The sequence below is a fragment of the Sceloporus occidentalis genome, unplaced genomic scaffold, assembly GCF_023333645.1.
Source record: "Sceloporus occidentalis isolate IW3139 unplaced genomic scaffold, rSceOcc1.0.p SCAF_3, whole genome shotgun sequence".
Taxonomy (NCBI): domain Eukaryota; kingdom Metazoa; phylum Chordata; class Lepidosauria; order Squamata; family Phrynosomatidae; genus Sceloporus; species Sceloporus occidentalis.
Window position 1 is genome coordinate 6,774,135 of NW_028316983.1, and position 26,443 is coordinate 6,800,577.

Here is a 26,443-nt window from a genome sequence, read left to right on the forward strand (position 1 = left end):
ACAGTTCAGCTAATCCTTTCCAATAGAGTAAATGAGGATGCTTAAAACACACACTTTATATTAATTCATGTTTGATACTGGATGCATGTCTTTTACTAAATCTATTATGGCAATTAATTATCTGAAACACAATGAATTTATTGCTGCTAACCCATTGCTGTATTGAAAAGGAAAATCTTCATGTTACTTGTGCTGCTTGTTAACTTATTACTGTCTTATTGCTGTCCTATTTTGAGAGAGATAGAGGAATGGCATAAAACATGAAAAACTCCTGAAAAAAAGTCTGTAAAAATGTCCTTTAAAAGTTACTTTTAAAAATTAGAAACTATTATTCATTACACCACTCTTACCTTTGGAAATGTCTCTTCCTTACATGTTATCCAAAAGACCAACAAGCAACTTGGTTAATTTAACTTATTACTTTCAAGCTCTGATACCTATGACAGTAGCAGCAACTAAAAACAGTTAGCCATCCTGACAGAGTTTCACATGTCTTTTTCTTTACACTCAAAATGTTTAAAGAAAGGGGACAACAGAGAGGTATGGATTAGAGAACTAAAAAAATCAGCTGCACAGAAAAGACTCGAGATCATGCCAGTCCTAGATAATTTTAACTGATGTAACATAGGTAAATGAGAATGGAAACAACTCTTGGATTAGAGATTGACTTAGTTGTCCTAAAGGAGGTATAAGTGTTCTATGTATATACAGATCACTGCCAGCCACACTCATCCAGATGAAGATCAGAAGTAGCACAGCAATGATAAGGTCAAGAGCTAAGCAAGCACGTACATTGCTTGTGGAGGTTAACTTTGGGTGGGGGTGGGGGGGGGGAAGGGTTAGAAGAAAATGAAATTTCCACTGTTTCCAAGAACTAATTACCTTTTACACAGGACACAGGCTTAATGAGTAGAGGTACTGTATATGTGTTGTATGAAAATATTACTGGCAAGACATATGCAGCAGCCCCTATCATATTTCACAGATGAAAACCAGGACAGAAATAGCAAAGTAACATCAGAGTGTGGCAAGAGTTAATATGAAGAACAAACAAGCTGGGTGATAGTATGCAGTCTTGCTTGACTGCTTTTCCAATTGGGAACCATTCTGTTTCTCCATACTCCATTCTGATGACAGCCTTTTGTCCTGAGTACAGGATGGACATCAGGACAATCAAATGCAGTGTCACCCCCATTTCTTTGAGAGCATTCCATATGGTCTATGCTGTCAAAAGTTTTACTGTAGTCAATAAAGCACATGAAGATTTTTTTCTGGAACTCCTTAGTGTGCGCCATTATCTGTTGTATGTTTACAGTGTGATCCCTAGTGCCTCTTCCTTTCCGGAAACCAACTTGCACCTCTCAGAGTTCTCATTCCATTTTTGATCAAAGTCTTTGCTGTAGAATTTTGAGCATGACTTTCCTTACATTGGATATTAGTGTAATTGTCCTGTAGATACTGCAGTGTTTTGTGTCTCCTTTATGTACAAATAACAGTGGCACCTTGTTATCCACTGAGGTTTGGTTCCAGGATCCCCCGTGAATACCAAAATCCATGGATGTTCAAGTCCCATTAAATATAATGGCAAAGCAAAATTGTGTCCCTTATATAAAGTAGAAAATCAAGGTTTGCTATTTGGAATTCATACTTTTCTTTTAATATTTCTAAACCAAGGATGCTTGAATCCGTTGATAAAAAAAAAATCTATGGATAAGGAGGGTCAACTGTATAGTGATCATTTCTAGTCTGTTGGCCACTGCTTTGTTTTCCATATTTTGTTGGCAGATTTTAGTCAGAACTGAACTTGACTGTGTGAATTGTAGCAGTTCTGTTGGTATGCCACGGGTTCTTCCCAATTGCTTTGAGTGAATTTTCACTTCACTTTCCAAAATTTGGGGTTCATCTTCATATATTTCTTCTTCCCATGCATCATTTATCCTGTCATATTTTTAATATAGTTCTTCTGTATTGTTTCCATTATTATTTTATTTTGATCATATATTAAGTTCTCCTTCTGGTCATAGAGCACTCCCACCCTTGAATTAAATTTTTCATAAAAATATATACAGATCAAAATGAGTTGGGCTTTCTCTGTAACAGTAGTTTCCAAACTTTGGTCCCCTCCATGTTTTGTACTTCAACTCCCAGAAATTACCGTCAACTTGGCCAACAGTCAAGAATTTTATAAGTTGAAGTCCAAAACTTCTGGAGGACCAAAAGTTGCTCTATAATAAAGCAGCCATTCATGGAGCACCTTGAGACATGTCTGGCTTTTCCTGTGGGGAAAAAAATGAGAAGGAGCCAGATAAAGGACAGTTCTTCAAACAAAACTAAAATAAAGCATCACAGTGTTGAATACACCAAATTGTTGCTGCAATTCTAGGCACGCTTTCACTGGTGTAGGCCTTACTATGGGACGGAAGTCTATGTTGACATGTCTAGGAGTGAAGTGTAGATCTATTAGGAACATTTTGCATAAGCCCAAGATATATTTTAGTGAGATACACACAGGCGCTTCCATAGTCATTTTCTTTCTTTCTTGTTTTTGTTTCTGTAACAACATCTGCCTCCTTCCTAACACACACATACACACCATTCCTAAAGTAACTGTACAGGGAGCTTTCTCTTAACTATAAAAATCCTGTTTGCTGATCTTTGCCTATCTTGCTGTGCTTTCTTCTTTCCCCACCTACTGTTTGTCAAAGAGCAAAATAAATTATTTAACAGTTGCCAGACTATAAAATTGCAGGCTAGCTGTGCTAATTAGAATAGAAAAGAGTATTTGCTTGCACAACCACAGACTACCCAAAACTAAATTTTGCTAGTCAATACAGTCAGTTTAAACAGCTTCAATAGAAAAAGATTCAATAGAAAATGATCCAAAGGCAGGGTTTTTGCCCATATAATATAAAGAAATTATAAATGAATTCACCATAAACTCAGGATTGCAAAACTAATGGGTTCCTTAGTAACTATTTATGAAAAAACTGATGGTACAGGTTGAGTCTCCTTATCTGGAATTCCAAAATATTTCAAAACCCCAAAACTTTTTTTATGGTAAGATAGTGACACTTTTGCTTTCTGAAGGTTCAGTGTACACAAACTTTGTTTTGTACATAAAATTATTTTAAAATACTGTATAAAATTACCTTCAGGCTATGTGTCTAAGATGTATAAGAAACATAGATGAATTCTGTGTTGAGACTTGGGTCCCATTTTTAATACAGTGGGCCATCCCTTTACACGTGGGATCCATTCTGAATCCCCCATGTAAGGGAAAACCTGCGTATGCTTGCACCCCATTAAAAACAATGGGGTGTGTTCGCACAGCTTGGGGACAGCACGCACACTATGGGCATACACACCATTCCTTTGATTGCCACACGGCTTCCACATGAGCTGGAAGCCGCGTATAGTGCACCCATGTATGGCGCGGGCGCGCTGTATGTACATTTATGTACGTTTATCAAAATAAAATATTCCAAAATCCAAAAGAATCCAAAATCTAAACGTCTGGTCCCCAGCATTTTGAATAAGGGAGACCTTGAAGAATGTGGTGAAGAGGAAAAGGGGAGGAGGGGGAGGCAGGGGAGAATCCCAACCTGGCGACCCCCGAGAAAGAGTCGAGCAACCCCCAAAGGGGTTGCGACCCCCAGGTTGGGAACCACTGCTTTAGATTGTAAGCCTGAGGGCAGGGAAATGCCTAATTAACAATTTGTAAGCCACTCTGATAGCCTTTTGGCTGAAGAGCAGGGTATAAAAATATTAAAAAATTGTGTTATCATTAATGAACAACAACCATATTTGAACATTAGACGGAACTTTCTGAGAATGAGAATGGCTTGGCAATGGAACAATTGCCTAGAAACATGGTGAGGTGTCCTTCTCTGTACACCTTCAGAAAGTGGCAAGACAGTTAACCTGTTGGCATGCTTTAGATGGAGATCCTCTACTGAGCCTGGGGTTGTGCACCATGGTTCATGAGCCCCCTGGCAACTCGATTGTTCTGTGATTCTACTCTGGCATCCATTCACAGAGGACAGGTTATGATACAGAGATGTAAAACTGACTTCAATGAGGTTCTCCAAGAGCTCATCTAAAAAGATCCAAATATCCAATACTTTTTTTAAAAAAATGGATAGCATGGTGCAGATTGAAATACTGTTTATCAAGAAGAACTGAGACAGCAAAGTAAGAAGCAAAACTTGTGTTTTCTAGCCATGTTTTCCTTCTCTCTCCATCAGATATTCACAAGCGATGCCACTTATACCATGTTTTTAAAGTCAATTACTCGCTGTGCAAGCATGATAAGACCCAGCTACCAGCTGAATAACTCAGAAACCAGGCAGGAAACTAGAAGTTGGGATCTGATATTAGAATTCCAGGAGAAAGTTCATAGAACTAAATAGTGTAGCTCGCACATGGAAGTATATCATATGAGAAAACATCATGCCTATTAGCTTTGGGAGGGCTGAATGGAACTGGGTTCCAAAAACTTCAAAACTGAATGTTTCTAACACCTTTCTGGGGGCTTTCATTATCTTATTCTGCATGTGAGAAGAATCACGAACAACCAATCTACGTGATTAGAAATTTGTTGTATCTACTGCTGCCATTGTGATTCCATTTTGAAGATGTGATGTTGTCTTTTTGTACTGGTCACTGGCCATTATTATTATTATTATTATTATTATTATTATTATTATTATCATCAGTGACCAGTACAAAAAGACAACATCACATCTTCAAAATGGAATCACAATGGCAGCATTAGATACAACAAATTGTATGCCATGGGCAGGTTTACATTCTCTATTTTATTGTTTGTATGTGCAGCGCTGTGTAAATCTACAGCGCTATATAAATAAAACATTATTATTATTATTATTATGTTTTATTTATATAGCGCTGTAGATTTACACAGCGCTGCACATACAAACAATAAAACAGAGAAAGTAAACCTGCCCAAGGCATACAATCTAAGAAATAATAGCATAATACATATAAATAATACATAACAGTACAGGAAAGGGTACAATAAAGTAAAGCAGGCAACAAATTAAAAACATCAAGTAACAAATAAGTCACACAATGCCTGGGAATGCTTCTCTGAACAGGATGGTCTTCAAGTCAGTTTTGAAACCGATTAAAGAAGTGATGAGCCGTGTTCGTGGGGGAAGGAGATTCCAGGAGTGAGGGGCAGCAAGTGAAAAAGGACTAATCCGGGAGGGGCCAGAGAAAATCCTGGGCTGAGACAGCAGACCTTGACTACTAGAACGGAGGGCACGAGTGGGAAGGTGAGGAGAAAGAAGGTCTGATAAATAAGGAGGGGCCAGCCCATGGAGGGCTTTAAAAGTCAACAGTAAAAGCTTATACTGAATCCAGAAGGGGAAGGGGAGCCAGTGAAGGGATGATAATAGAGGAGACATATAGTCAAAGTGGTGAGCGGATGTAATAATGCATGCAGCTGAATGGACCGAAATTAAAGGATGGAGGTGAGAGAGAGGAAGCCCTTCCAGAAGGAATAAACTTCATTCATTCATTTTGAAGATGGAGATTTAGATCCAAAATGGTTGATTTCAGTCTTTTTTTACAAAATGGAAATTCCAATAAAAATGGTCCAGGTGGTCTATTGTTTCCACTGTACTTTGATGGTTGACAAGATTCTGATATCTTGGCACAGTCAGAAGTGATTATGCACAAGCTTACTGTTGCCATGATTAAGGAATTAAATGTGCTCTAAACCAAGTGTTGGCCAGAATGCAAGCAATCTACTGGAAGATGAAAATGATAATGAGGCATCACTGCATAGTATGTTTCTTAGCAAATTAGCTAAAAACTTAAGATAATGGATCAGTTCTGTGGAATCTAGTGTTCCTCCATCCATGGTAGTACAGAAGTCTTGCTTACAGCAGCCTTACAAATCAATATTTCACTGCTATACTTGCTTATGCTTTTGACATCTGAAACTAATCACTGGCTCTTTCTTCTACCCTTACAAGGTTTTTAGCTCTTTAATAAGCTACACAGAATATTACCTCAGAGCTGCCTTTGCTGAATCCAGGATATCCCTGAGACAATCAGGGTATTTCCAGATGAAACTTTTATTGTGCAACCTTACCCCATTACTGGGGCCCAGGCATCACCATCTCCCACTTGTAATTTTCCCATCTATCCCGTTGCATCTTCCATATATTATATATATATCTGTTCAAGAGAAATAGATGGAATAACAGCACTATGATAGTGCTAGGACTCTTGTCTTATGAAGAGAAGCACCCTTATGATGAGTATGGCTTAGCTTCTTTCCCTTCTGGCTTGCCATCACCAAAACTGTGCATAAACAAGACACAACTGTGTGAACTTGCATGTATGAGGCTCTCCAGAGAGAATGTACATCAAGCAAAAGCTCAACTAGGCCCATCATATAGGGCACACTTTGCCACTGGAATACTCATTTTACCCAAGAGGAGCAAAGTAAAAGATTGCTTCCAGCAAATATACCATAAAGTAACTGCTGTTAAAATAAATAGTGACCTTTTTATCCTTTAAAGTTCCTCTTAAAATACGGTAACTCAGACAGGGCTATGTGCCTTCGAGTAATTTTTGCCACTGCTACTCTAAGTTGAAGCTATCATAGCTTTTGGACAGTATCTGTTCAGAGGGGGTTTGTCTTTGTCCTCATCTAAAGCTGAGACGGTGTGACTTGCCCAAGGTCACCCAGCAGCTTTCCATGGATGAGCAGGGATTCAAACACTGTTCTCCAGAGTCTTAGTTCAATGCTCAAAACACTATACCATGATGACTCTCATGCTCACAATACAAAGCTTTAAATTTATATTGCTATCTATAAGACTTATCTTTAAAAAAGTATAAAAATAAGATGTTTTGTCTTAAGAAAATTCTGAATAGTACATTTTTATCTGTTCTTCAAGTCTGAAAACCATATTTGTTTTATCACTCCTTTTTTTTAGTCTGAGCCATGGTACTTGGAGATGAAGAGAGTTGTGACTCCCTTTCAGTGTCTAGACATTTCATTATCTAGCTATCAGTCAACATTCTCATTCTCCTGAACACAGAGACTGTTGACAGAGCAGGATCTGCTGAATAACAAGTAAATCTCCAAGAATTCTATGCCATTCTCTCTATCACCCAACAGTTATTATTATTCATCATCAGAATCCTGACTTTGATCAATACTACTCAGTAGTTCTTCTGCTATTGGTTGTGTGGAGCCCAGGCAGCAAACCTTCACGTGAGTAGTGAGGTTTTTCTGAGTACCAAAACCCTTCCCACAGAAAAGACACAAAAACAAACGTTCACTGGAGTGCACCGACATAAGATGCCTATTTAAGTCTGTTTTGTCTCGGAATAGCTTTAGACAGTGAGGGCATTGCATCTTCTTCCTGTTAAAGTGGATTGTTTTCTCATGTCGATCCATGTTTGATTTGAGTGTGAAGCTTGCAGGACACTTTGGACACCGGAAACGAGCAAGCTGACCAGAAGACATGTGCCCAGAAAGACCAGCCAACATTGGTCCAGAATAGTCAGCTACATCAAAAGGGGTAATCACAGGGAATGTGTGTTCATGAATGTGTTCCTCCAGCTTTTCCACACATTCAAATATTTTCCTGCAGAAAGCACAGCTCAGCCTCTTGGGTACAAGGGAATCCAAGAACAAGCATTCATGGCCCAAGTCCACATCTTCAGACTGTGAAGTAGTCGTATCTAAAACAGGAATGCACACAAGGTTAAATTTTAATTTTTATGGATGGAATAATTAAACTTAAGTTTTATTCATTCAATTACCTGTGTCAGAGCTGTCTGTCTGCCACAGTGCTAGAAATCCATCATAGGTGACCTGCGTAGGAAAATTCATGGACAACACACAATTAAATTAATGAAAATTCTGATAATTATTTTATACATTACATTTGAGTTTCTCAAACATTATACTATTAAATATCTTTTCTTTAAAATTGTTGAATATCTGTAAAAAAAATTCTCGGTTTCAACATTCTCAAACAGACTCTGCCCTAAAGCTTCTGAACAGAAATGACAGTTCCATACATCTTGCTGTTTTTACACCAGAAGCACTTCCATAGCAGATAAAATGTGAAACCAGAAGGTTCCTGATGAAGTGATTTCTGAGTGTGGAAAACAGTCCTGACAATCTTCTTACACAAAAATACTGGTGGGCATAAAAAGGGTGACAAGCTAAACAGAATCAGTTATCTTAAACAGTACTATCTAGGAAAAATGGCCACTGTTTTCACTCAGTGTAACTTTATTTACCTTTATATGCTGCTTTTCCTCCAAGGTGTTCAAGGTGGCATGTTAAGATTCTTTCGCCTGCCCCACCCCCAAGTACATATATTATTCTGAAAACAGCCTTATAATGTAGGTTAGATTTAGAAATCATGAATGGCCGAAGGTTACCCAATGAGCTTCATTTCTGAGGGACAATTTGAACTTGTTTGTCATAGTTGAACATAATAATAGCTACACTAACCTAGCTCTTAAGTTTTCCTTGCTATGCACGACCCACAAAGACAGGAATAGGAAGTACTTGCAACTCTTTTACATTCTGTGCTGCAACAAGACTCTTGCTGCTTTCATAAAGTGTCAATGAGCTTTCAAAATACTACACAAACTTGCTATTAAAGCAATACAAAGAGATCCATGCAGTCTGGTTATAAACAGACAACACTTCAATAGCTAATTTCCAGAATTAATTCTGATATTTCCAAAGATGACTTTACAGAAGGGGGTCTCTTTTTGCTAGGTTTTCTTTAGAACAGGAATGAAAAATGTTCCAAATGTTGTTGGATTACAACTTCTAGAATTCTTCACCATTGGCTATGCTGGCTAAAGTTGCTGGGAATTGCAATCCAACAACATCTGGAAAGCTGCATGATTCCACCACTGCTTTAGATCCAAGTACATACTAGCATATTCTGATTTATAAAGAAGGCCTCTTCTTATATACACAGCATTACTTGCATAACAAATGACTATTCTCTATGTATCATAACAGATCAAGTCACATTTTTCAGAATTTGGGAGTAGAGAACTAATAAACATTCAACACTTTCACAAAGGTCTCTACAATTGATGACTGTTTTCTCTTTTTTTTCCAAAGTCAGGGAACATTTTTTAAACACGGAGTGTGAATATTTTAAGGTACATTTTACAAGTTCAGGCAAATTTATAGCAAGAAAAGCTATTACTCCCTTGCTGCTTCACATTCAGGATAATACTTGGGACACTTGGAGGGAGATGGGCATGGACAAGGAGAATATAATTCAGATGGTGAATTGGGGGAGGCAAGAGGTATTGCCTGTGGAACGGCTATACAAGTTGTGCAGGGTAACGGACGATATGGCGCTAACAGGGTGAAATGTCGTTACAGAGGAAGGAGAGATCGATGTTTGATATCTATCTCCCCTTCCATTCATCCTGCTATCCCAAAAGAGCTGGAGAGTATACCTAACCAAGCACGGAACCTTTCCCTGCTCTTGTGTAATGCCAGGTCAGTCAAAAATAAAACTCACATAGTCCATGATCTCCTACTTGATGAAGAGGCTGACCTGGCTTGTTTCACAGAGACCTGGCTGGGTGATGATAGCTCAGCCACCTGGTCTCAGGTCTTACCAGCCGGGTACTCCGTCAGTGAGCAGGTAAGGGAACATGGGCGAGGGGGGGGAGTGGCTTTGGTCCATAAAGATAATCTTGCTTTGGCCAGGATACCTATCTGTAAGATGGACCACATCGAATGTATGTACCTTAGCTTAAAGACCAGGGAAAGTCTGGGGATTCTCTTGGTTTAGCGTCCACCCCGTTGCTTGACAGACTCCCTAGCCAAGCTGACGCAGCTGGTCTCGGAGCTGCTGTTGCAGTCGCCTAGGCTTTTAGTTCTGGGCAACCTCAACATCCCCCTCGAGGCTGGTTTAACAAACTTATCTGGTGCAGCTCGGGACAAACATGGGCCTTTCCCAGATAGTCTCTGAGCCCACGCATTGTGTAGGTCAAACTCTTGATGTGGTCTTCTCTATGGAGCAGGCATATCCATGGGTGGAGGTAGTTAATATCTCCACTTTGTCATGGACGGATCATTTCCTGGTGAAGGTCGGGCTGAAGGCCACTATTCCCCGGCCTGGCTTACTTCACCGAAACCTGGCTGGGTGAAGATAGCAACACCATCTGGGCTAGAACCCTCCCAGCTAGGTAAGTGGTCCAAAGAGCAGGTCATGGAAAGTGGGCGAGGAGGGGGAGTGGCATTGGCCCATAAGAGTACCATCATCTTGACCAGGAGACCTGTTCGAAAAATGAGGCACATCGAGTGTGTTTACCTGACCCTGAAGGCTAAAGACAGTTTGGGGATTCTATTGGTGTACTGTCCACCCCGTCACCTAACAGACTCCCTGACTGAGCTGACACAGCTGGTCTTGGAACTGGTGCTGGAGTCCCCCAGACTTTTAATCTTGGGGGACCTCAACATTCCTCTTGGGACCAGCTCATTAGATCCTACAGGAGCAGCTTGGGAGTTCATGACTTCCATGACAGCCATGGGCCTGTCCCAACTAGTCTCGGGTACGAGACATTGTGCAGGTAACACACTCGATGTAGTCTTCAGCACCAAACAGGAGACCCTGTGGGCAGAGGTGATCGACACCACTGCCCTGTCATGGACAGACCATTTCCTGGTCAAGGTGGGAGTAAAAGCCACTACCCATAACCTTCTTGGGGGTGGAGGACCTATTAGAATGGCCCACCCTCGAAGACTGATGGAACCCAAAAAGGTTCCAAGAAGCCCTAGAGGGTCTTATGGTTGGGAACGACGGCGATTCTCTCGATGCCCTGGTTGATACCTGGAATGATGACCTTAGACACTATCACTCCTGAGCGCCCTCTCCGACTCGCTCCAAAAAAGAATCCATGGTACCCACATCTTTGCAAAATGAAGCGGACCACGCGACGGCTAGAGTGCCGCTGACGAAAACACCAACGCTTATCCGATAAGACACTCCTTGAGAACACATTAGAACAGGCATCGGCAACCTGCAGCCCGTGGTCCGGATCCGGCCCGCCAAGGCCTTCCCACCATCCCCTGCGCAGTCCTGCCGCCAATTGCTGCCGATCGCCTCCGTTTTTGCGCCGCTCCGGGGGCCATTTTGTTTTTCAAAATGGCAGCCGAAGTCTCGTGTGACCTCAGGATAGCAAAGGTCACGCAAGACTTCAGCCTCCATTTTGAAAAACAAAATGGCGGCGCCCATCTAGGAGGCCCGGTGCAGCCCCTGGAGCACTCCAACAGGGCTCCAGGGGCTGCAGCAGGCCTGCATCGGGCTCCACCTTGCCCTCTGCCCTCCTCCTCCTCCTCCCTATGAATAGAAGAGCAGGGAAAGGGGGAGGAGGAAGAAGGAGGAGCCAGCCGGCCAGCAAGAACAAGAGCAAGACAGAGAGATGTTGGTTGCTTCCTTAGGGGAGGGGGGTTAGCCTTCTATTCTGAATTGCATTTTAGTAGTTTCCATGCTAGTAACTATTATTATTATTTACTTGCCCTTGGTGTTCTCTTTGCAAAAACTCCTCTCAACACCTTGTGCTTTTCTGGGTTGAGACAGTGCATGCTTTCTCCCTTCTATTCTGAATTGCATTTTAGTAGTTTCCATGCTAGTAACTATTATTATTATTATTTACTTGCCCTTGGCATTCTCTTTGCAAAAACTCCTCTCAACTCCTTATGCTTTTCTGGGTTGAGACAGTGTGCATGCTTTCTCCCTTTTATTCTGAATTACATTTTAGTAGTTTCCATGCTAGTAACTATTATTATTATTATTATTACTCCAGGGGCGGAGCATGCGGCCCCACCCCTGGAGGGTGGAAGCTCCACCCCCAGCATGCAGCCCCGCGCTGGAGGGTGTAAGCTCCACCCCCAACATGTGGTCCCACCCCTGGAGGGTGGAAGCTCCACCCCCAACATGTGGCCCCACCCCCAGAGGGTGGAAGCTCCACCCCACTGCTTCGGCCCCCCCAGTTGTCTGAGGGACAGCAACCCGGCCCCCGGCTCAAAAAGGTTGCCTACCCCTGCATTAGAATCTTATGGACTGGCGATCGAGGCAGCAAAGAATTCGTTCTATGCTGCCCGTATTGCATCGGCAGAGTCGCGCCCAGCAGAGCTGTTCAGGGTGGTTAGAGAGCTAACTCAACAGCCTCCTGCCCTGAATCCATTGTTAGAACCAACTGCTGCCTGCTGTGATGCTTTTAATGACTTTTTTGCGGATAAAATCTCTCAGATAAGCGCTGATCTTGATGCCAGCATTAAAACAGAGACTGTAAGAGAGGTGTCTAGCGACTCCGTGGACTATATTAGACTGGATCTATTTGAGTTTGTAACTACCGATGAAGTGGACAAGCTCCTTGGAAGTGTAAGGAGAACATGCCCCCTCGATCCCTGCCCATCATGTTCAGGGAGGGGACGCAGTAACAACATTGTTACAGACTATAATTTCCAACAACCTTAAAACAAGCTGTGGTTAAACCGCTCTTGAAAAAACACTCCCTAGAACCCCTGATTAGAAATAACTATAGGTCAGTCTCATTGTTACCATTTCTGGGCAAGGTGATTGAGAGGACGGCTGCCCTCCAACTCCAAGCTGTCTTGGATGAAACCGATTATCTGGACCCATTTCAAACTGGCTTCAGGGCAGGATACGGAGTAGAGACGGCCATGGTCGCCTAGGTCAATGACCTCCATGTGGGCATCGACAGGGGAAGTGTGACCCTGCTGGTGCTCTTGGACATCTCAGCGGCATTCGATACCATAGACCATGGTATCCTTCTGAGGCGCCTGAGGGAGTTAGGTATCGGAGGCACTGTACTCCACTGGTTCCGTTCCTACCTCTTGGGCAGGTTCCAGATGGTGATGCTGAGGGACAGTTGCTCTTGTAACAGAGAGTTGACATCTGGCGTCCCTCAAGGCGCCATCCTGTCCCCCATGCTTTTCAACATTTACACGAAGCCACTGGGCAAGGTTATCCGGAGACACGGGGCTCAGTGCTATCAGTACGCTGATGATACCCAAATCTATCTCTCCATGTCTCCGACTGAAGCAGTGACCAAGGATGGCATTTTGTCTCTGAATGCCTACCTTGGGTGGGTAATGGGCTGGATGAGGGAAAACAAACTCAAATTGAATCCAGAGAAAACGGAGGTACTAGTGATAGGTACCCCTGGCCCAGGGAAGGAGATCTGCCGTCAAGTCCTGGATGGGGTTACACTTTCCCTGAAGGACGAGGTTTGCAGTTTAGGCGTGCTTCTGGATTCGTCTTTACAGTTGTAATCTCAGGTGGAGGTGATATTCAGGAGTGCTTGGCAACAACTTCGATTGATACGCCAGCTGTGTCCTACCTGGCCCAGGAGGACCTTGAAACAGTGGTACATGCGCTAGTAACTTCTCAGTTAGATTTCTGTAATGCGCTCTACGTGGGGCTACCTTTGTACCAAACTTGGAAGCTTCAACTGATTCAAAATGCTGCGACCAGATTGATCACTAAAACATCTAGATCAGAACGTATCACACCAATATTAAAATCTTTACACAGGCTACCAATCAGCTTCCAGGCCCAATACAAAGTGTTGGTTATTACCTTTAAAGCCCTACATGGCTCAGGCCCAAGTTACTTGAAGGAATGCCTCTCTCTACACAATCCGCCCCGCACACTCAGAACATCTGGAAAGATATTACTGGAGTACCCAACAATCAGACTGAAATCAAACGTCCTATGACAGGACATTTACTGCTGCTGCCCCCAGACTTTGGAACAACCTGCTGGAGGAGATCTGCCGCATCAACACCCCAGATGCTTTTAAGAAAGCACTTAAGACATATCTCTTCCGGCGGGGCTTATCCATTTGATCCACCATTATGGAACCTCAGTAATACCCTATCTTCCACTAATTTTATATAGGTATGGACCATATTAATTTTATGAATTTGTCTTGTTCATTAATTGATGTAATTTTAGATAATTTGTGCTTGTTGTAATGCTGATTTTATATGTTGTACTCCCACCTCGATCCATGAGAGAGGCGGGAAATATAAATAAAGATTTATTTTATTTTAAGAGGCCCTAGAGCCATGGTTCCCAACCTGGGGGTCGCGACCCCTTCTCGGGGGTCGCCAGGTTGGGAATCCCCCCTCCTCTTCTCCCCGCGGGTGCCGGCGCTGGAGCAGGCATTGGCAGGGAAAAGGGGAAGGGGCTCCCTCCTTTCCCTTTCTCCCTGCGTGTGCCTGCACTGGCGTGGGTATGCACAAGGAGGAAGGGACTGGGGGTGCCTCCTCCTCTCCCTCCCTCCCCGCAGGTGAATGCACATGCAAGGAGGAAGGGGCGGGGGGGCGCCTCCTCCTCTCTCTCCCCGCAGGTGAATGCACACACGAGGAGGAAGGGGCGGGGGGGCGCCTCCTCCTCTCCCTCCCTCCCCACAAGTGCATGCACACGCGAGGAGGAAGGGGTGGGGGGCGCCTCCTCCTCTCCCTCCCTCCCCACGGGTGCATGCACATGCGAGGAGGAAGGGACAGGGGGCCTCCTCCTCCTCTTCTCCCCGGGGCTGCCAGGCAACCACGGGGAGAAGGGGACGGGACTGCAAGCCCCAGCGGGCTTTGCAACCGGAAGTCCCGCCCCTTTCCCCTCTGTGGCCTCCCTAATTGGTTGGGAGGCTGGGAAGGGGCGGGACTTCCGGCCGCAAAGCCTGCTCGGAGGCCGCGGGCGGGACTTTCGTCCCCAATGGGGGGTCGCGGCCCAACAAAGGTTGGGAACCGCTGCCCTAGAGGGTTTGATGGTTGGTAATGCCGGCGATTTTGTTGCCGCTCTGGTTAACACTTGGAACAACAATCTTACCAGAGCTATAGATTCCATCACTCCCAAGCGCCCTTTCCAACCCACTTCTAATTGCAATTCGTGGTATAGTCAAGATCTCAAAATTGTGAAGTGGGCTGGACAACGGCTAGAGTGCCGCTGGCAGAAATATCGACTCATGCCTGATAACACACGGCATAGGGTTTTTCTTAAATTCTATGGAGTGGCAATAGATGCAGCTAAGAAATCTTTCTATTCTGCATCTACTGTATCTGCAGTGTCTCCTCCAGCAGAGCTACTCAGGATGGTAAGGGACTTGACTCAAATGCCCACCACCCTGAACTCCTTATTAGAACCTACAAAAGCCTGCTGTGATGCTTTTAATAAGTACTTCACAGACGAAATCTCTCAGATAAGGGCTGATTTGGATCCCGGCCTTATGAGAGAGTCCAGCGCCTCCGCCTATACTGTTATTCTGGATCAATTTGAGTTGGTTAGTACCGAAGATGTGCTCACTCGACCCTTGCCCGTCTTGGCTGGCCATCCAGGAATGGGAAAAGCTAGAAACGTTTGTACATTCACTGGTAATCTCTCGTCTCGATTTCTGCAATGCACTCTACATGGGGCAACCCTTATGCCATGTTCGGAAGCTGCAATTGGTCCAAAATATGGCAGCCAGATTGGTGACAGGGAGTTCCAAACTTGATTCTATTACACCTATCTTAAAAATCCCTACACTGGCTGCCCATTAGCTTCTGGGCACAGTACTGTATAAGGTGTTGGTTATTACCTATAAAGCCCTGCAAGGCTTGGGGCCAGCTTACCTGAGGGAACAGCTCCTCCCATATAATCCTTCCCGCACTCTCAGGTCCTCTGGGAAGAACCTACTGCAGTTAGAGAGAACTAGACTGAAGACGACTTCCCAGAGGACGTTCTGTTGCCGCTCCAAAAATCTGGAATGACCCGCCGGATGAGATCTGCCATGTAACATCATTGGAAGCCTTTAAAAAGGCAATAAAAACAGATCTCTTCCGGCAGGCCTTCGCAAACTAATCTCCTCAGAATTTTCACTCTCCATTTGTTTGGCTGTACCCACCTGACTTTGATCTCGATCTATTTTATTACCCTTTTTATTGGGAATTGTTTTTTAATGGTATTTTAGGGTGGGAGGGAGATAGGGGAACTAGGATCTAATATGTCTTGCTATGCTTTTATCTACAGATGCTCATTTTTTATTTTATTGTTCTTGTTTGCTGTTACCCGCCTCGATCCAATACAGGGAGAGGTGGGATACAAATTATTATTATTATTATTATTATTATTATTATTATTATTATTAACAGTTTTGAAATTTTAAAATACAAAAACAACTGGAAACTGAGTTACCAATAGGTACCATGAGGGTACATGCTCAAGTGAAATTGTTCCTCAAAATGTTCTGCAAAACTGAACCATGAAATGTCTAACAACTAGTCTATATAAGGCACACTATCTCAGTCAACTATGATCTTACCTGAGTAGAAGGCATCGCTCTTTTCAGAGTTTCTGGTGATATGTTACCAAAAGAGGTGCAAATGGCAGGGGGGCTCTGAGTGGCAAGGTGTGATGAAGCCAATAGAGGAGGTGCTGCTTCCACTTTGCCATCACATTCACCCCTTGAACGGTTCAGGTTGGTGCCAGGCCCTGAGGAACACAGGAAACGAGTCTCACCCACATGAACTAGCACCAGCTGGAGTTTTTACAAAAGGCAGGGAATGAACAGTTGCAGCTTAGTCTTCTGTGAGTAGAAGGAAATGAAGCGGCACAGTAATTCCAGTCCCCATTGACTGCCTTATACAGCCTCCCTAGCCAAAAGTATGGCAGGAATTATCATATAGCAGCCAAATGATCACTGAACAAAAGTCAAAGACAGGAAAAAGAACACAAGGCAGCGCAAAAATCAGAGCAAGTTAAAAAAGTTACAGTGCTTTGATGTTTGTACATGATGAATCCATTGGCATTTCCATTTAGCATTTGATAGCATTCAAGAAGTTTCTATCTGTGTGTGTTTCTCAGAGCTTTTTGAAACCAGAACATAATAATGATGGTCAAATACTTCACAATCACACACTAACTTCAGGGGTACTTTCAAACAATGCTTTTATTATGAAATCACCCTGAATGGATTACAGAATTTCATGGAGAGGGGCAGATAGGATTATCTTTCATCTCTTTTCCTCCCTCCCATGTTTTACCACCAGTTCTTCCTATTTTTGATATTATCACCACAAAAAGTCTATTAAGGAGAAAAAGGCAGAATAGCTGCACAGAAAACTTCTGCTTTTGACTAGCAATACTAAAACTTTGTACAAATACATCAAATATGTATGTGTATATGTATATCTTTCTGAATGCTGACGTAGAGGAATGAAGATAGATTTTAAAAAACGTATTAAAATGTACACAGAGGGTGCTGAGATTTGCTTTACCTAGCACAGCTACACATGATTAAATCTGAACCCAGTCCATTATGAATAATTAGGATGCCTATAATTTCCTCATCCAAACTCAGTCAAATGTAAATCTTTTTTCTGATTGTGTAGTTTCTATTGGGAGCCAGTGTGGCGTCAAGGCTTGAGTGTTAAATGACACCTCTGGAGACCAGGGTTTGTGTCCCCCCTCTGCCATAGAACCCCACTGGATGACTCTGGGCACGTCACACTCTCTCAGTCTTAGAGGATGGTAATGACAAACCCCCTCTGAACAATTCTTGCCAAGAAAACCTTTGGATAGCCATAAGTTGGAAATGACCTGAAGTCACACAACAAAAACAAAAGTATCATATTATCTTAAAAGGCCAGTACAGCTAGAATCATATGCTTCGGTGGGAAATAGATGCTTAGTACAAGCAAGTGCTGAGCAGGAGTAATACTCAAAATGTTTGATAGTACCTAGTTCAAAAGTTACCAGCCATGTACCCTGTAATGCAGTTCTGCAATTTAGCTAACAGAAGAATTATTAAAAGCTGATTGCAACTTGATACCACTACAAACAATCTGAATTCTAGAAAACTTCCTTATAATATATCAGTAGTCTCTGTATGCTGAGAATCACGAGTATCCTTGGAGATTTATCAGGCATTTCTCAGTGAGAAGCGCAATAATGATGCACAAATTTCCAAGAAAGGCAGCTTGTCAGCCATTATCCCTCTTCCAGAGCGATGGGTAACATCAGACCAGTGTCGGGTGCGTTCTCAGTTGAAACAAGGTACTGTGAGACTCAACAGATTTGCTCCAAACAAATCTATTACTGCGTGCACCAAAAATATTTCAAAGTAAATTATAGCTCAGTGGCAGATAAGCTGATCTGCAAAATGTTCCCTAAAAGTAGAGTCTGAAATTGGTGGAAGTGTATCATTGGGAGATTTAGTGATGGCTTGTGGAAACCATAGGTTTGCTCAACCCCTATTAGTTTTCTGCTCACCCAGGAAAGGCAGTACCACTTCCTTCATAAGGAAGAAACAGAGTATCACTATGTGAGGCTGTGTATGAACCTCCCTTATGCCTTAGGAACTATTGTAATTTAAGAAGCAAATGAAACCAGAAGGCCAACTAAAAGTGATCTTTATTGTATGGGTTTTCCAGTAACTATGGGGTTAGTGTATTTGATGTTCAAACAGCATTATGACTGTGGAAGAGGAATTATGTACACAAATACATATTGGTTTGATCATTTGACTATGACTCTGAAGACCAGGGTTCAATTCCTGGGTTCACCATGAAATCCACTGGGTGACCTTTGGCAAGTCACAAACTCTCAGTCTCAGGGAAAAGCAATGGCAAACCTCCTCTGAACAAATCTTGCCAAGAAAACCCCATGATAGGTTCTGGGACACCACAAACTGGAAGGCACACAACAACAACATTTATTCAAAAAAAAAATTGTTCTCCACAAAACTGTTGCCTACACAGTAAGAGAAGCAGAATTGAGGAACATGTGGCCCTTTAGATGTTGTTGTCTTTAACTTCCCTCAGCCTAACACATCATGGCCAATAGTGACAGATGATGGGAGTTGCAGTGTAATCTGGAAGGCCATATCTAACACATTAAAGAAACAAAAAATTATCTTCCAATGCAAACAACAAGTTCAGGGGGTACTACTAGTGACAGTAATCTTTATCACTGTGTTCCTTTTATTAATCCCATCCCCTGATACTTCTATTTACATTACAAAAAAGTAAAAGTTAATTTATTTAAACATTTAAGATCATAATTTGATCAGAGTCACTTGCACAGGTTGAGAAAGCAACTTCAGACCCAGTTCTCCCCTACATTTCAAAAAATTTTATCAGTTCACTGGAAACCATTTGGAGAAAACCTGCCATGAAAAATAACACATATTCTTAAAATAAATAAATGCCTCATTGAACCATTTATAATAATAATAATAAATTGTTTATTTATTAACCGCTTTTCCCAAGATCAAAGCAGTGTACAAGTGTCAGTAAAGACAGTCCGTAAAAACAGTACCACAATTCATTTGGTAGCAGCAAGATACTTGGAATTCTCCACAGTTTACCAGAGTGGAAACAAGATCATCACAAATGACAGAAACCCAACTATTTTCTTTTTATGTGGGAGCCCTCCACAATGCAAGAAAAGGAATGGTTGTGGCTAGCATTTAATTTAGTCTTCCAATTTTAAGGCTAGGAGGCAGAGAAAAATTCAAATAATTGAATGTACTAGGTGTCTGTGTAGTGAAACATACATTTCATTGTACAGTTTGGAAAATAGAAAATGAGTTGGGCATAATTAATTGCAAAGCGGTCTTAATGTGAGCTGAGGTATGGTACACACATACCATGTCTCCTGCGAGCTTCCTTTAGGCCAAGCAGTACTATATTTCACTAAAGCTAATGCATTCTTTTCTTGTTAAAATATATATTTCAGATATATGTATACATAAAAACCCCTGTTGCTCAGTGATATAACTACCAGCTTTTGAAAATTCAAACTGTAAATTCAGATGATAAAATGACAGTTATAATCACCTCTTATCCTACACTGCAAAAATCAAGAAAGAAGTATATTACTATTGAAGGCTGACACTGAAATATCAGTATCATGTCATTAGAACATAAACATTTCTAAATCTTGACCCAGAGCTAAATAAAACCAGAGGGAGCCATCAGGCAGACCCAGCAACATCTTGGACTGCCTGAAGGAAGAGGCCCCTCCCTCCTCAACTGTCATCTCGGCCTCAGAGGGAGCCATCAGGCAGACCAGCAACATCAGGGACTGCCTGAAGGAAGAGGCCCCTCCCTCCTCAACTGTCATCTCGGCCTCAGAGGGAGCCATCAGGCAGACCAGCAACATCAGGGACTGCCTGAAGGAAGAGGCCCCTCCCTCCTCAACTGTCATCTCGGCCTCAGAGGGAGCCATCAGGCAGACCCAGCAACATCAGGGACTGCCTGAAGGAAGAGGCCCCTCCCTCCTCAACTGTCATCTCGGCCTCAGAGGGAGACATCAGGCAGACCAGCAACATCAGGGACTGCCTGAAGGAATAGGCCCCTCCCTCCTCAACTGTCATCTCGGCCTCAGAGGGAGCCATCAGGCAGACCCAGTAACATCAGGGACTGCCTGAAGGAAGAGGCCCCTCCCTCCTCAACTGTCATCTCGGCCTCAGAGGGAGCCATCAGGCAGACCCAGCAACATCTTGGACTGCCTGAAGGAAGAGGCCCCTCCCTCCTCAACTGTCATCTCGGCCTCAGAGGGAGCCATCAGGCAGACCCAGCAACATCTTGGACTGCCTGAAGGAAGAGGCCCCTCCCTCCTCAACTGTCATCTCGGCCTCAGAGGGAGCGATCAGGCAGACCCAGCAACATCTTGGACTGCCTGAAGGAAGAGGCCCCTCCCTCCTCAACTGTCATCTCGGCCTCAGAGGGAGACATCAGGCAGACCAGCAACATCAGGGACTGCCTGAAGGAAGAGGCCCCTCCCTCCTCAACTGTCATCTCGGCCTCAGAGGGAGCCATCAGGCAGACCCAGTAACATCAGGGACTGCCTGAAGGAAGAGGCCCCTCCCTCCTCAACTGTCATCTCGGCCTCAGAGGGAGCCATCAGGCAGACCCAGCAACATCTTGGACTGCCTGAAGGAAGAGGCCCCTCCCTCCTCAACTGTCATCTCGGCCTCAGAGGGAGCCATCAGGCAGACCCAGCAACATCTTGGACTGCCTGAAGGAAGAGGCCCCTCCCTCCTCAACTGTCATCTCGGCCTCAGAGGGAGCCATCAGGCAGACCAGCAACATCAAGGACTGCCTGAAGGAAGAGGCCCCTCCCTCCTCAACTGTCATCTCGGCCTCAGAGGGAGCCATCAGGCAGACCCAGCAACATCTTGGACTGCCTGAAGGAAGAGGCCCCTCCCTCCTCAACTGTCATCTCGGCCTCAGAGGGAGCGATCAGGCAGACCCAGCAACATCAGGGACTGTCTGAAGGAAGAGGCCCCTCCCTCCTCAACTGTCATCTCGGCCTCAGAGGGAGCCATCAGGCAGACCCAGCAACATCAGGGACTGCCTGAAGGAAGAGGCCCCTCCCTCCTCAACTGTCATCTCGGCCTCAGAGGGAGCCATCAGGCAGACCCAGCAACATCTTGGACTGCCTGAAGGAAGAGGCCCCTCCCTCCTCAACTGTCATCTCGGCCTCAGAGGGAGCCATCAGGCAGACCCAGCAACATCTTGGACTGCCTGAAGGAAGAGGCCCCTCCCTCCTCAACTGTCATCTCGGCCTCAGAGGGAGCCATCAGGCAGACCCAGCAACATCTTGGACTGCCTGAAGGAAGAGGCCCCTCCCTCCTCAACTGTCATCTCAGCCTCAGAGGGAGCCATCAGGCAGACCCAGCAACATCTTGGACTGCCTGAAGGAAGAGGCCCCTCCCTCCTCAACTGTCATCTCGGCCTCAGAGGGAGCCATCAGGCAGACCCAGCAACATCTTGGACTGCCTGAAGGAAGAGGCCCCTCCCTCCTCAACTGTCATCTCGGCCTCAGAGGGAGCGATCAGGCAGACCCAGTAACATCAGGGACTGCCTGAAGGAAGAGGCCCCTCCCTCCTCAACTGTCATCTCGGCCTCAGAGGGAGCCATCAGGCAGACCCAGTAACATCAGGGACTGTCTGAAGGAAGAGGCCCCTCCCTCCTCAACTGTCATCTCGGCCTCAGAGGGAGCCAGCAGGCAGACCAGCAACATCTTGGACTGCCTGAAGGAAGAGGCCCCTCCCTCCTCAACTGTCATCTCGGCCTCAGAGGGAGCGATCAGGCAGACCCAGCAACATCTTGGACTGCCTGAAGGAAGAGGCCCCTCCCTCCTCAACTGTCATCTTGGCCTCAGAGGGAGCCATCAGGCAGACCCAGCAACATCTTGGACTGCCTGAAGGAAGAGGCCCCTCCCTCCTCAACTGTCATCTCGGCCTCAGAGGGAGCCATCAGGCAGACCCAGCAACATCTTGGACTGCCTGAAGGAAGAGGCCCCTCCCTCCTCAACTGTCATCTCGGCCTCAGAGGGAGCCATCAGGCAGACCCAGCAACATCTTGGACTGCCTGAAGGAAGAGGCCCCTCCCTCCTCAACTGTCATCTCGGCCTCAGAGGGAGCCATCAGGCAGACCCAGCAACATCTTGGACTGCCTGAAGGAAGAGGCCCCTCCCTCCTCAACTGTCATCTCGGCCTCAGAGGGAGCCATCAGGCAGACCCAGCAACATCTTGGACTGCCTGAAGGAAGAGGCCCCTCCCTCCTCAACTGTCATCTCGGCCTCAGAGGGAGCCATCAGGCAGACCCAGCAACATCTTGGACTGCCTGAAGGAAGAGGCCCCTCCCTCCTCAACTGTCATCTCGGCCTCAGAGGGAGCCATCAGGCAGACCCAGCAACATCTTGGACTGCCTGAAGGAAGAGGCCCCTCCCTCCTCAACTGTCATCTCGGCCTCAGAGGGAGCGATCAGGCAGACCCAGCAACATCAGGGACTGTCTGAAGGAAGAGGCCCCTCCCTCCTCAACTGTCATCTCGGCCTCAGAGGGAGCCATCAGGCAGACCCAGCAACATCAGGGACTGCCTGAAGGAAGAGGCCCCTCCCTCCTCAACTGTCATCTCGGCCTCAGAGGGAGCCATCAGGCAGACCCAGCAACATCTTGGACTGCCTGAAGGAAGAGGCCCCTCCCTCCTCAACTGTCATCTCGGCCTCAGAGGGAGCCAGCAGGCAGACCAGCAACATCTTGGACTGCCTGAAGGAAGAGGCCCCTCCCTCCTCAACTGTCATCTCGGCCTCAGAGGGAGCGATCAGGCAGACCCAGTAACATCAGGGACTGTCTGAAGGAAGAGGCCCCTCCCTCCTCAACTGTCATCTCGGCCTCAGAGGGAGCCAGCAGGCAGACCCAGTAACATCAGGGACTGTCTGAAGGAAGAGGCCCCTCCCTCCTCAACTGTCATCTCGGCCTCAGAGGGAGCCAGCAGGCAGACCAGTAACATCAGGGACTGTCTGAAGGAAGAGGCCCCTCCCTCCTCAACTGTCATCTCGGCCTCAGAGGGAGCCAGCAGGCAGACCAGCAACATCAGGGACTGCCTGAAGGACGAGACTTCTCCCTCCTTTAACTGTATTTTGTATTGTATTACGATTTTACTGTACACCGCTATGATCATCGCGGAATAGCGGTCTATAAATAAAACATATTATTATTATTATTATTATTATTACCGTTGGAAATATAAAAGATAGCTACAGTACTTGTGAAAAATGGCAACATAAATGTATTTTAAAGATACAAATTGTTAATCATCACTGAATTTTGTACCGATGGTCACTTGTTTTATAAAACAAAGGCCAAATATACATTTAGATGAAATGGAAATTAATATAAAGTGCTAAAATTAGGACTTCCCAAAATACTATCATATTTAATGGCAGAAATGTTATTGAAATAATTCAAAGAACACATCCTTATCCTGTTTATCCTTACAGCCAGTTTATAAGGTACTAGATTATTCTTTCTATTGAGAAATGCAGGATTGTGCAAGAACATTCAGCAAGGATGAAATCTGTCCCCTGTCAAGCCTTGATCTCACTAGTCTTACTATCTATTCTTTAAATTCACAACACTGTATATTTTATTGCATTAAGTTTTTGAACATGTTATCTCTAAATGTGATACAAGTACAAACTGATTTAAAATTTTATTTGACAGCTCACTTTCAGCTCTGTATAAAGGCTGATTACGCTTTTTATATTTTATGTATAATACACATACAATACACACACACTTTAAAAAATAGCTTTTTCATGCCATGCTTCTAGATATTAGACCCCATTCTTAACTTCCTCATACAGTCCCAATGAATATTTTAGTTTCAATTAAAACAATTCATAAATAAATATACAATATATAATAAAATGACACAACCATCTTTAAGTCCCTCTAGTGGTTAACTTCTTAATATAAGCCTTAAATATGAGGTGGTTGTTGTTTTTGCACCAGCCTTCAAACTGTGGAAACTTCACCACAGAGTGGTAAGGAAAGATTATTTAATTAGTTATGACATTTTTACCTTCCACATAGAGATTTCCCATAGTGGCTTACCTCAAATGAATCAACAACACACCCACTCCCTCCTTACACACACTCAATGCAACACAACGTTAAATGAAACAGATAAAAATTGCATCAGATGCATCAGTTCTGGGATAAAATATGATAAGATTTTGTACCTCCTGGGATTTACATAGAAGTCTGAATCTGACAGCAAAAAGGCAAGAGCATAGGTAGAAACAGCAAGCCTTCCTGGGGAGAACACTCTACAAGCAAAGATGCTTGCACCAAACAGCCACCAGCTGTATCTCAGTTTCCAAAGTCACAAATGAATAAATGGGTTGATACAGAGGAAGGTGATCCTCAGATATCTGCTTACTTCCCCATTATTCTCTTGAAGGTGTTGTGGATAAAAATCAGATTTTCAAAAATAGCAAACTCTTAAAGAATATATGCTTACTATTAAATATTCTGAATATTTCATCCCTAAATAAAAAGTAAGCTGAATCATTTATTTCCCCCCAGATATAATGAATTAAAAGAAGATTGTTATATAAACAAAGAGCCTATTTTATTTCTGAAGTATGACCATTTAGTCACCAAATTTTCTCATCAGACATACACATTTCTCTGAAGCAAAATGAAATGATGTAAATAAACAGATGTAGTTTGCCCACATAACCAGACTGCTTTGGTTCATTGCTTTGTTTTTGTGAAAGTGAGATGTGCCAAAGCAAGCGGCAGCAGTAAGAAACAAACTGTAGAAGCAACAAAAAAGATATAACTATCTAGTACAGAAGTTCTTAACCTGTGGTCCACAACCCTCCAGTGGCCATAATGTCCTCAAAGAAGGCCCTCTGAAAAAACGTTATGAGTTTTTACAGTTAAAATATGTTCAGTTCTTGCCCAGCAGCATGCACTGAATTGTGGACCCAAGAGCCACAACGTGGGTGATTGAAGGATGGCACGCTTCCTGGGCTTAGGGATCCTGCAAATGCAACTTGAATCGACATTGCAGCTGCTTATTTTCGTTCAGCTTTTGCCGGCAGTTAATTTCCAAAATAAAAAAAAGGAGGGGGAGGAGAGAGATAAGGTGCCAAGGTTCAAAGCTGCCTGAAAATCACATTCCTTGGGCCCGGGAACCCCTTGCCTCTAGTGTTCCCACACACCTCTATGCCACCAACCTCTGAAGATGCCAGTCACAGACACAGGCAACTGTCAGGAATAAACTCTTCCAGGACATGGCCACATAGCCCGAAAAACCCACAAAATACTATGGATGCCAGCCGTGAAAGCCTTCGACTTCGCATCTTAATGAAACTGTATATCTTTGAGTAAGTGAGTGGTTATACACCAGGTCTGAAGTTTTGGAAAACCACTGTATACACAAATAAAGTCAGTCTTACTTAATACAGTTAGTATAAGTTTTTTTTCTAAAGGTAAAATGATAGAAGTAATTAGTTATGAGTTTAATGCCTGTTTAAAAAAATCCATCAACCACCAAGACTTCCAATGGATTAAAGTATCAAAATATAAGCAATTCCATTTGGGTGTTTTTATGAATATAGATAAATGCAAACATTTCTCAAAATATCACCTAAGAACCCACTGTATTATACTGATCAGTTCAAAAGAGCACAAAGCAAATAAGATCACTCAAATGTTATTCCTCGTCAACAATGCCGAACGAGAGCCAACACATGGCATAGTGGTTTGAGACCAGGAATTTGAATGGAAACCTTGGGCAAGTCATATTCTCTCAGCCTCAGAGGAAGGCAAAGGCAAACAAATCGTGCCAAGAAAACTCCATGATAGATTCACCTTAGTCACCAGTCAGAAATAATTTGAAGGCACACAACAACAATTTGCCTAATGGTTTCTTGCAGCACTTATAGCAACAACAACAAAGTCCTCATAGTTTCATGCCCTATTCTAAAGCATCAGGCTCTACTTTTACCTTCTGTAGTGTCACAAACAAAAAATATCCTCGTCTAGTCCCCACACCAGTTGAAAGCAGCAAGGCAACATATAAAATGTAA

At 43.9% G+C, this 26,443-nt stretch overlaps 1 protein-coding gene across 4 annotated transcripts in view; it reads right to left on the reverse strand.

The window, feature by feature from the left end:
* Nucleotides 1-26,443, reverse strand: part of ZBTB46 (zinc finger and BTB domain containing 46) — a 100,072-nt gene that overhangs the window by 21,150 nt on the left and 52,479 nt on the right. For 2 of the 4 annotated variants that reach the window (XM_089513548.1, XM_089513550.1), the window contains 2 exons: nucleotides 16,369-16,538; nucleotides 7,810-7,861 (listed from right to left, as the gene is read on the reverse strand). The exons of 1 other annotated variant lie outside the window; for it this stretch is intronic. In XM_089513548.1, the coding sequence (XP_089369674.1) occupies nucleotides 7,810-7,861; nucleotides 16,369-16,538 (222 nt within the window). Of the gene's footprint in view, nucleotides 1-5,026; nucleotides 7,729-7,809; nucleotides 7,862-16,368; nucleotides 16,539-26,443 lie in introns of those variants that run through there. One more of the 4 variants, XM_089513551.1, reaches the window with a different exon arrangement.